This window comes from Typopeltis vanoorti, chromosome 20 (assembly GCF_054136105.1).
Source record: "Typopeltis vanoorti isolate ZY-2024b chromosome 20, IOZ_Tvanoo_1.0, whole genome shotgun sequence".
In the NCBI taxonomy this organism is placed as follows: domain Eukaryota; kingdom Metazoa; phylum Arthropoda; class Arachnida; order Uropygi; family Thelyphonidae; genus Typopeltis; species Typopeltis vanoorti.
In genome coordinates this window covers 54873970-54885831 of record NC_143568.1, presented here as the reverse complement: position 1 = coordinate 54885831, position 11862 = coordinate 54873970, and the positions used below count along the sequence as shown (strand labels likewise).

The following is an 11862-nucleotide window of genomic DNA, read 5'->3' as shown; positions in this document are numbered from 1 at the left end:
GTATGATTGGTAACGTTGGGAGCAGAGAGTAATAGACGTAGATGCCCTCCCTCGATGAGTCTTTGAACTCCTTGGAGGTGTCACGTGGTGATAATAATAATAATAATAATAATAATAATAATAATAATAATAATAATAATAATGTTTAGGAGCAAATGGTAGCAATACTGGAGCTTAAATGAAGATTTGATAAACCATAGAAATATTTGTGTCTCATTGTTCTTCTAACTGCGCGCTTGTCAAACGATTTTTTTTTTTTTTAATTACAGTGATCTCATACTCTGTGATACTGTTCCCTAAAATAAAATATAAAATATTAAGCTATACGACTTCCTTTTAAGTACAGTTTGAGCTCTTACACATTCTAAAAGTAAATTTAACACAGCTTATTTTAATAATGAATAGCTTAAAAAAGATTAAACAACTTAATTACATTTTGGTGATTTATTGTAAAGCGGTCATCGGTTATATTATTTAATAGTAAATTTTGAAGGGAATTCAATTTTGTTAAAATATTGCGCAAACAGAAGTAACACATCAGGGATTACCACGCATTTTTGTTAATTATTTCCTTAAAGCTAAGGCTCTATATAGAGCCTTACTTAAAGCCGTTAAGGTACGTCATCTTTTCCGAGAAGTGTACCACTACGTTTTTCCCGTGCAGTGTTTCCTAAGAGGTTAACCAATCGCGGAAATTCGTTGGATATTTAGCGTTAAAATCTGTAGGAGTGGCCCTTGCCGGTGTGTGTGAAATCCACTTTACTTCTTTGTATTTAAGCAGTATTTCAGAAATCAGTTAACTTGGTTTATTTGCGTTAGTGTAATAATCATGGTTCATATTGTTACTGACAAGGTAAGAAAAAAATGAATGAATTCTACTGCTTCATTTTCTTCCTTTGGTGAGTTTACAATTACCAAGCGGTTTTCAACTGATTAATGATTGCTGGTCGCGTTTTTTTCTTTTTTCTCCCCCAGTGCTTTTATTTTCCTAGGCGTAGAAATCGAAGTTAGCGCAGAGACGAAAACAGTGTAACCTAAGAGAAATATTTTTCATATATATACATGGCATATCATAATGTGATGTGATAATTGGTCTCATCGTCCAGCACGAAATATCCTGGACTTTTTGCTTAAGAATAATATTATTTATATAATAATATAATGCGCATTAATATCAACGAAAAATTTTTTTATTAGTGGTCATCACATTTTACGGACAGTCCAAGAACAGAATATTGAATATGATTATATATTTATTTAATAATAATTATTGTTATTGTAATATATATATATATATATATATATATAATATTGTTATGTGATTTTATTTATATTTAGGGTATATTTGTGTATATGCCGTTATTCTCATCCCCTCCCACCAAAAAAAAAAAAACGTGTTTTGCCCTTCTGATTATTATTTACACAAGCAAAGAAATTTTCATGAACACTTGGCAACAATAATAAAGATGAGCGTGTGTGCCCATCTTTATTATTAATTTCCATGCAAATGTTGGTATTAATAATTAATATACTGCCTAGCTGGCAATTTAGCAAAACTAGTAAATTAGTAACAGAGTAATTATTGTGTCGTCAAACTACCTCGTTAATAGCACGTAAATTACTTCACTCACGTATTACCGCAAAATGTTCTGTTTGTTTATTTATTTATTTATTTATGAAGTCATTCTGGTTTATTTCAATTGTTGTTAAAATTACTTCTAATATAATTTTATTTAAATTTTTTGGAAGGACAGGATAGCTGTAAATGTTGAAAAAAGATGCTCTAGATTTGAATTTCAAATAAACATACACCTCGAACGGATTTTATATTGAAAGGGTAGGCGGAGCTACTTTCTTTAATACTTACCATATCCAGAACATTAACTAAAGCAGGCGAAGGTATGTATTTTAAAAAGAAAGATTCCGGTATTTGGCTGAAATATGAGTTTTACAGCCGTTTACTCACACACATAGTGGTGACTGGTGGTGCATGTTTTTACAAATTTATAGGAAAGTGAAGAATTGTTCATGGAATGAGTAAAACTGTCACTGTGAAATGCCAGTTGAATACATTTATAATGGAATAAGAGAAATTAGCAAAAACACTTAACTAGCATGCAGGAAAAATTTTCAAATATGAAAGGAAAATATGAACGTTCTTTCTACTATCTTCATTTTTGTATGAAGATAGTAGAAAGAATGTTCATATTTTCCTTTCATATTTCATTTCATATGAAGATAGCAGAAAGAACATTCAAAAATATGTGAGAATAGCAAATTAAAGTGGTAAGACCAGCTAAACAAAATGGGAGAGGTGAGGCTAACACTTTGCACCTTGGCAGTATTAGAGATCTGATAACAGATTAATTTGGAAGAAAATTGTTAATAGGAAGTTAGTAGTTATATAGTAATATCATAGTATTTTTTATATGTCCCAGAAAGGTACATATCAAAAATCAATAAGAGAATTTCTTGTGCCAAGTCTGATCATTAGTAACCATGAAAATTCTTATATCAGAAAGCATTTGTATAAAAGATGAACTAATCACTAATAAATTGTATGTTAAAAAATGAGAATCACTGTGAATAACAATCTACATTGTTATTCACACTAGTTGAACATGTAAAAAGTTATTTCAAAATTTTCATATCTTGGTAAATCTTTTATCCACAGATGAACAGCTACTGATGCTTATATAAGGATTAAAGGGCAAGATCTTCATATACTAAATTCAATAAATTATGGAAAATGAAAAGTATTTACACAGGTATAAAAATATTTGTTTTTAAAAATTTTATTTTTTTGATATGGATTAATTTTTGTTTGGTTTCAAAGGAAATACAAAGAAAGCCCTATTCATTTACCAATTCCTGTGGAGTATACTTCAAATATGGTAGCCTCTAATGTTATTATTATTATAATACGGGTATCTCCATGGAGTCGAACTTATCGTGGGAGATCCATTTATTCACAACTTTCACTGATGAAGTATTCACAACCACCTCTGGCAATCCATTCAACTCATTCACCACCCTCCAAGCAAAAATAGTCATAAAACCCTTGCTACCACATTCTTACACAATTTTCAATGGTGACACCTTGTTCTCCCCTTTCTTGCCATGTACTAAAGTTTTCAGTGTCAATTCTATAAAACCCCTTTAATAACTTAAATGTTTCTATCATGTCTCCTCTTTTTCATCTCTCAGCTCATTTTTTAAGCCTATAGACCCGTGAGTCTATTCTTATAGGGAGCATTCCACAGACCTGTCACAATCTTTGTCACTCACTTTGGATCCTCTACATAACTTCATCGCCACAGAATTCAGGAGTCCAGATCTATGTCCACTAGTCTAGATGTGGGCTTATTAAAGCCTTATATAGGAAAACAATAACCTCTCTATCCCTGCTTGTCAAAGTGTTCCTTAACAACTATGTAATCAGATGTGCTGTTTGGTCACCTATGCAATATACTGTCTAAACCTCAATGTCCACAATCACACTCAGATTCTTGGCCTCATCAGTTTACTGCAATTCAGTTCCATTAATATAGTACACAGCTTTTGATTTCTTCCTAGAATGCATCACATTACACTTGGCCATGTTAAAGTGGCTGTCTTTTACCTTTTCCACCTTGCTAGTCTGTCTTCCTGCAGGATCTCTGCATCACCTTCTGTTGCTCTTCAGTTTAGCATCATCAGCAAACAACTGAATATTTCTTATATCATTGATATGCAAATTAAAGAACTGAGCCCTGTGTTACACCACTGGTTACTTGCCTTCCCGACTCAACTCCTTCATAAACTGCTCTTGATATCTGTCCATCAGCCGCCCTCTAATCCAAATCACCAGTTCATATCCATCCTCATTTGCTTCAATTTATATAATAGAGTTCTATGTGGAATCTTATCAAATGCTTTTGCAAAGTCTAGCAATATATCACCGAGTAGCCATTGCCCTTATCCAACATCATTGTCACTTGATTATAAAAAGTAAGCAAATTACTAAGTCAAGATCTACCCTGCACAAAACCATGTTGTCCCTTATAGAGTATCATATTCCTATCTACCTAGTCCTGAATTTTGTCTTTCACCAATTTCTCTAGTACCTTAACCATGACTTCTGAGATCTGGTTTAGTTTGGCTCTGTTATCTCCACACCATCAGCACTGTTTTAAAGTCATCCTTCCATGGTCATTCCTCCTTTTATTTGCTACATAGCAAAAGAAAACTCCTTAAGGTTTCTTTTGACCTCATTAGCTAACTTTTTCTCATAATTAGCTTTGGCCTTCCTTACCATACTGGTCACCCTTCTATACTGCTCATGGGTGAACTGATCACCTTTTTCTTTATAATTCCTCCAGAACCTTTTCTTTTTAACTCTTGCTTAATGAAGCTATTCATCCATCTAACTCCCACTTGATTTTTACTTTTGATTCTAGGTATACATTCAGATGCTGCTTTCTTCAAACACTCTTTGACCATCTCCCATGCACCAACATCTCTCCCCCCCCCCTCCAAATTCTTATGCCATTGTTCTGCTGAAAACTGTTTCCTCAATGTCATAATCACCTGCCTTTTCATTCCACATATTTATTAGAAAATTCTACATAACTGGCAATCTCCTAGGTCAAGATTACATGATCACTTCCTGCAAGCAGAGGCAGCATAGCTAGATTGGTTAGTGTTAAGTTCCCTGATGCAGTGATCCCATCCAGCACTCTTGAACCTTTTGTCCCATACATTACATGTTGCCCCAGGTAATTATCAACTGCTGTAAAAATTCCATTTCCTTTCCTGCCTGTCACCGTTCCTCCTCCCAATCTATGTTCATAGTTAAAATCTCCCATAATAATTACTCAACCTGTACTCGTCATGCTAATTTGTGAGTGCATATCACTATATTCTCCCATATACTTCCTGGATTATAGCAGCAATCGGTTACATATTTAGTCCCATTAGCTTCTATCGCTGTGCTATTAAGGCCAATGTGTGCTGCCCTTAATAGCACAGCGATATTGTGCTTATATCTGTCAGCACACTATCGCTGTGCTAAATAGCACAGCGATAGTGTGCACTCAGCTTTACATTGAATTACCAATGATACTCGACTCGAACCAAGGTGTTCCGTTAAAATTTCAGGATTTGTGAAGTGTTCCGTCATAGAAAAAATTTGGGAAACACTGCCATACATTAAAGGCACATCAGAAGAAATATTTAGAATTCTTAATAAACATCAACTACGCAGCGTATTCAGACCGTGTGTCAAATTAGCAACTCTCATCCATTCACCCAAGGACAGCATCCCTCCTTTATCACATCCAAGAGTCTACAAAATACCCTGCTCGTGTGATCAAGCTTATTACGGTCAAACAGGAAGAACTGTGGACATCTGCATCAGTGAACATAAAAGATACATCCTGCACTATTGCTCTGGCAAGTCGGGCCTAGCAGACCATACTTTGGATAACCCCTGCACACAAAATTTACTGGAAGAAAACAAAAGTACTGCACAGAAGCTTTTACAAGTCAGAGATTGTTCTTAGAAGCAACAGAAGCCTTGAAACATACTCCCAATCTCAACAAATATGGCTGTATAAATTTGCCTAAGATTTGGGAGACAGTCATCCTAAGACATAACTAGTACCTGCTTTCTCTCTCTGTTTTTTTTTTTTTTTTTTTTTTTTTAGATAGAGGGCACCTAATGTGCCCGTTACAATTTTTTTAAACTAGTCCCTTTGTTACACCATGTTGTAGTGTCGTGTACTGTGACAAAGTGTGTTTTTGTGCTCTGAAGATGCTGGTTATAACACCAGCGAAATATCAGCAATAAGTCAATAAATAATTATTTACTTATAATTCTGTGTTCTGATATATACTGTCAAAATTAAACAACCTATTGCTTTTATTCTCTCCAAATACACTGTATCCCTTGAATTTTATTCCTGTGACCATATCATTTTCGGTCAACCACAGGTCACTAATGTATAACTTTTGGCCAAGTTGTGCTAACTAAAGCCACAAACTCCTCAACCTTATTTTGAATACTTCAGGCATTAGTATAAATAAACTACAATACCCCTTCCTCCCACAGTTTTCCTTACATCTTGTTACATAGTTGATTAAAGTGAATCTGGGATGCTACATTTTGCATCATGTGATCACTCACCCACTTACCAACTTCTAGGTTGCCTGCATCCATGCTCACCTGCATCCATGCTCACCTGCATCCCTACTAAACATTCTAGTTTCCCTGACTTTGTATTTCCAGACTCTCACTGAAGGACACTTTCTCAAGATCCCTGACACCAAATCCACCTTCCTTCCATCAAACTCACTCCACAAATCCACAAACTCTGCACCATTCCTCCTGCACAATCTGCAGACTGACTCATTAGTGATCATAGCTCTCCTTTTAAACTCATCTCTGTCATACTGTGACGACAGACTTGCAACTTTTACTTTCTCACTGCTTTTTTGCATGCACTAGCAACTCTTTCATGTCTTCTTGCATACCACATTTGCCACCTGCTAAATCATTTGTACCAAAATAAACATCTCTTTCACCTTAATGATCTGCATCCTTATAGCATTACTGATATCCCTTATCTTAGCAACAGGACCTTATATCAGTATATTACAACACAAAATCTAATCTTTATTTTCACAATTTTGCTCCTTCATGCTTTGCTTTCTCTCTCTCTCTGTCTCTCTCTTTTTCACTTCTTTGTCATATTAGTTTGCTTCATTAATAATTAAGACTTCTGGAAAAGAAAATAAATCAGCAAAATATTAATCTACAAATACACGGAGATTGACTAATATAATAGGAACTGATGGAAAGTAAGTGGAATGAAAGCAAGCAAAGTTTAGTGAGGTTGGAGCTGGATTATAAATGGTTGTTGACTGGTAGCTAGAATTGAATTAAATTGCTTTCTTTGTAGTATCAGTTAGTCTTGGAGAGATTTTGGGTATGTCAGCACACACACACACACGTGAGCAGTATTTCATGGTTGGATGTTGAAGAAGCTATGGTTGAGATGTGTTCCTGAACTCAGTCAGCCAGTACAAGATATCTGATTGCAATTGGAGATCTTTGTATTATCAAATCTCGACACCAGAATGTGCTGTATGGCCAAACTTTGAAGTCTGGTTGGTCTGCAGCATTGCAGTCATCTATCTACATCTTCAGGTCGGTGGGTGTGTTAGTAGATCTAGATTGCGACTCCAGGCATTAGACTGAAGAAAACTACCTAAGCATGAACTGATGTAGGCAAGGGTTGAGGTGTCCATTCCCCCTGAAAGAAAAGGTGGAAATTGTTTTCCTTGGCCTATAATACTGCTGCTTTGCAGCTTGAAGTAGCCAGAATGTTTTGGACTCCAGAGCAAAGACCCAGTTTATTTGTTTCTCATTTCTTCTTGGAGAGATTTTGGGTATGTTAGCACACACATATGAGCACTATTTCATAGTTGGAGGCTGAAGAAGCTATGGTTGAGATGTGTTCCTGAACTCAGTCAAGAATGCAATGTTGAGTTTAAAAATTATCAGTGAGGAATTCCACTTGAGAACATAGCTGTAGGGACAATGTTTATACCGAAGTTCTTAAGGTTAAAAAGAAAATTGCACTAAAAATGCATACACTCTGTTCCACTTTAAGATTGCAGGAAATCACTTCCTCATGGAAAACGGCCAATTTCATCAACAGAAAATAGTCCCCACCCCTTTCTTAGGATGCATTTAATATATTGGTGAGCATAAAATGATATGTTAGTTTTTTGTTTTTTTTTTAATTAAACAGAACATTTAAAAAATTATACTATTTAAACCACAAAAATAAATAACTAAATAAATTAGCTGATTGTTTTGTCTAGTTGCATTGCTCCATGGTCATGCCATGATTTCAAAATCGGAACAAACAACATGTCGGATGAGAGAGTTATTTCGATTGCGACTTCAGATTGCAATCGAAATTCAGATTTATTTGAAATTCTCATGGGAAAATATTGAGTCAGTCAAAGCAAATTTTGATGAATGTTTGCATGAAGATGCGAGCTTTACATCCTGGAAAGACCAAGAAAGAGAGTGCAGTGATGGTGAACAAGCTGACCGGTGTTTTAGAGAGAACCATTTCAGTGTGAAAAATTATTAAAAAAAAAGAGGTCAGATATGCTGAAGACAGCACCCAAAGAAGTTTGCATAGCAGGGACTAGAACTTGGCCAATCCAGTGCGAAGCACTCGATGCCAAGATTTTATGACTGTTTGGTGTGCCATTTGCCGAAAGATTTATGCATTTTTTAATTCAGGAATGAGTAACCCAGACTGAACAAGATGATTGTCGAAGTCAGCAGTGATTCCAGTTTGCTGAATTATGAAGAACGACGCTTCATTGGATAATGGAGGATCTCGGCTTCAGGTACATAAAGCAGTTACGTGCACATAGGATGAGAGGATGTCATTGCTTAATGACATCAATATCTTTGAGAGTGAAAGAATATGTACCCTCCTTGCAGTGAGTGGGCTGCAGTTTTAATGTGGAATAGAGCATTATGCATGGAAATTGACCTTAGAGAATGTATTGCTGTAACCAGATTTGAATTATCCAATATTAATTTCAACACATATGCTACATTATGAACTGGTATTTTCACAACTCACAGAGATGTGGAAACAGTCTGCAACAAATCTGTCATTTGTCCTAAGGAATAAAAACAACTTGAAGAAATTCATTTGAAGGGTTAGCCAGTCTCATGTGGAGGTAGCAGGGTTTATTCCTCCGGAAACTTGGGTTTTTCATCCTGCAGAATAAATAAATTGGCTAGAGAACACATGCAAATAAGACACAAGTACTATGTTAGTAATGTTGGTGTAATGCAAACAGTGGATTATAGAGTGTAGATACTGCATTATGTGGTGTTGAGGGTAGAAGTCTCCTATGATGAGTCCTCATTCTGTGGAAGTGTCCTGAAATATTATTCAGGATATCCATTAAGTAACAAGACTCATCAAGGGAGACCTATCCTAGACAACCTTCTATCATACTACCCTACCCTTAACTCCTTCACAGTTTGTGATATTGCTATTCTAACAGGCAGTTCCATTCTCCCCAGGATGGTTCCTCATCCTCACCCTTTCCCTTTGTTCTCCTCAGTGTCAACCTTGTAACTACCTCTCTTATATCACCTCTCCTTCTACCTGCCAAACTTGGCTACCCATGTGCCCTTAGCCTCTCCTCTAGCCAGCATTGTATCCTGATTTCCTTTTCATTATCTGCTTCTGCACCCTTTCCAAGGTTAGTTTTATCCCTATCAAATCCTGATGATCAAATCCGAGCACAGTTATATAGAAAGGAAACCCCCCCCCCCCCCCCCAAGGTAGAAATAGTTCTGAGCTAGATATCTGCACTGTCAATCTCATCACTTTCCACCACTAAAGCTCAGAACTATTTCTAACTTTAGGACACAGAGCACGATCTCTTTTAAATGAACCAGATGAACTCCAAAAAGAAATTGAACAACTTTCTCTTATCTTTAAACAAAATGGATATTCTGGAAAAAATTAAGAAATTTCTTCTGAATCCTCCTAGGTAGCGTACTATGAAAACTACTGATTTTAAAGGTAGCTATCAATACCTTACATTAGTTCAGTCTCCAATAAAATGGCTAAAGTCCTTAAAAAATACAACATCGGGACGTTTTTCACTATACTCCCTAAAGTCTGTTCTCTTATAAGCCATCCAAAGCCTATTCATCATAACCTGAAATATTCAGGTGTTTATAAGATATGGTGCGACTGTAATCCTTATTTTGGACAGACTTACAAATCTGTTGAACTGCATATTGAGGAGCATAAGAGAGAGAGACATTTCCTATAAAAGATCACATGCATCTGCGCTATCCAGTCATGTTCTTTTCTCTAATAACCCTCATCACGATCAACAGAGTCACTCAGTTTGCTGGGATAAATCCGAAAACATTTTTCGCTGTAGTGATGAGTTTGAAAGGAAAATCGTGGAGTCCAGAGAAATCCTTCTTGATCCTGAACATTTGAACAGCAATTTGAGTTATAACATCCCTTATAGCCATGCTGCAGTTCAATACTGGCACTCACGAGAACCTGCAAGCACACATACAACAAACAATAGCACGTTAGATAGAACGACTGGAAAAATACATTTTTGTGTCAATTATGTATTGTATTTTTTGCCTGTAATTCTCAGTTTTTTCTTACTGTGTTCTACCTTTAGTGGATACCTGAAGAAGGCTGAAACTAGTTGTATCATTAAAATTGAATATTTTATCTTGGTCGTTTAAAATTTATTCTCTAAAATGTTTCATTACAACCGAGTAGAAGATCAAGAATATATATATATATATATATATATATATATATATTTTAAAATTGATTTATTATCCTGTTGCTTTGTAGGCTGATTTTGATGCGAAGTTGGAAGATGCTGGAGAAAAGCTGGTAGTAATTGACTTTTATGCTACTTGGTGTGGACCTTGTAAGATGATAGCTCCTTATATGGAGGTAATATATAGAGCTTCATATTTTTCTCTTCTAATAGTATTTCTTTTTATTTTAAATATATTAAAAATAAATAAATAGCTTCCATGGCTCATTGAATAAATGGTGATGCCCTTTGAAGGAAGAACAGGATGAAAAGTTCTTCCATCTGTATACCCTGATTTTCTGCTCATCCTGCAAGATAAACTGACCCGTTATGGGATACTGAGGCAATTGATGTTAAGCCAAAAACTTCTATATCCAAGTAACCTAGTTGAGAAAATACATGCTTGGAAAGAAGTTAATTCTTGAATATCATTCATGTTGCTAAGTGAATGTTATATAGATATGCATCATATGTGTGAAGTTAAATGCTTTTGTAGTTGATTCATTATAAAAATTTAAAAAAATTAGAAAATTGCTTTTGAGACCAATTGTGTCACTTTTCCAAGCTGCTTCATATATCCAGTAATTAGGATGCTGATCTTTTACCAAGTGATAAAAAATAATTTGCCACCTAAAACTATTTACAGTATCTGTGCCATAGTGGGATTCAGCTCCACATCCTGTAGCTTGGAGAACAGAGGTGTTTTCCAGTGCCATTCAGGCCAGCATATGATGTTATTATTAAATGGAGTTACTTATCACAGGAAGTCTCACTCAACCAGAAATGTATCGTGTTGAATCTTAAACTTATTCAGACTCCTAACATTCACAACACACTCAAATGCATTCCACTCACCCACTGTTATTTGCATAATAAAAAAAATTTACTCCTTCACCAATGAAATGTTTTTATATCAGCGTTATGACTGGCTAATTGCTTTAGATGGCAGATGGCCTCACATCAAATGGTTGTGGTATTCCATAATACTCAATACTCATGTTGCTATGCATTATGAGAAAGGTCCCAGAAGCTGTTCACCTCGATTGCTTCAATGTCCCATTATGCAAAAACATGGGATACTGAGGCAATTGATGTTAAGCCAAAAACTTCTATATAGAAGTAACTTAGTTAAGAAAATACATGCTTGGAAAGAAGTTAACAGACACTCTCCATGGGCAAGGTGCATCTTGCTATGCAATGAGTCATGTTTTTGTAGCCATATAAATTGGAGGAATATGATGATTCCAAGTCACTGCAACTGTATCCTGGTGAAATGGCTGCAAGAAGGGAACTGATGGAATTTGAAAGAGACTTTGTGATAGGATGACGCATTGAAGGCCTATCTGTTCGGGAAATTGTTGACAAATTGGGCTATACCAGGTCAACAGTCAGTGATACCATACTGAGATGGAAGCACCGGGAGTAAACTGCAAGTGCTACCTGCAGTGGACATCCCACCACATTCATCGA

The 11862-nt window shown here is 35.7% G+C and overlaps 1 protein-coding gene across 1 annotated transcript in view; it reads left to right on the top strand.

The window, feature by feature from the left end:
• Window positions 1-664: 664 nt before the first annotated feature.
• Window positions 665-11862, top strand: part of LOC150095451 (thioredoxin-2-like) — an 84040-nt gene continuing 72842 nt past the window's right edge. The window contains exons 1-2 of the mRNA XM_090410051.1: window positions 665-853; window positions 10425-10529. Of these exons, the coding sequence (XP_090266177.1) occupies window positions 830-853; window positions 10425-10529 (129 nt within the window). The 5' untranslated portion in view covers window positions 665-829. The remainder of the gene's footprint in view (window positions 854-10424; window positions 10530-11862) is intronic.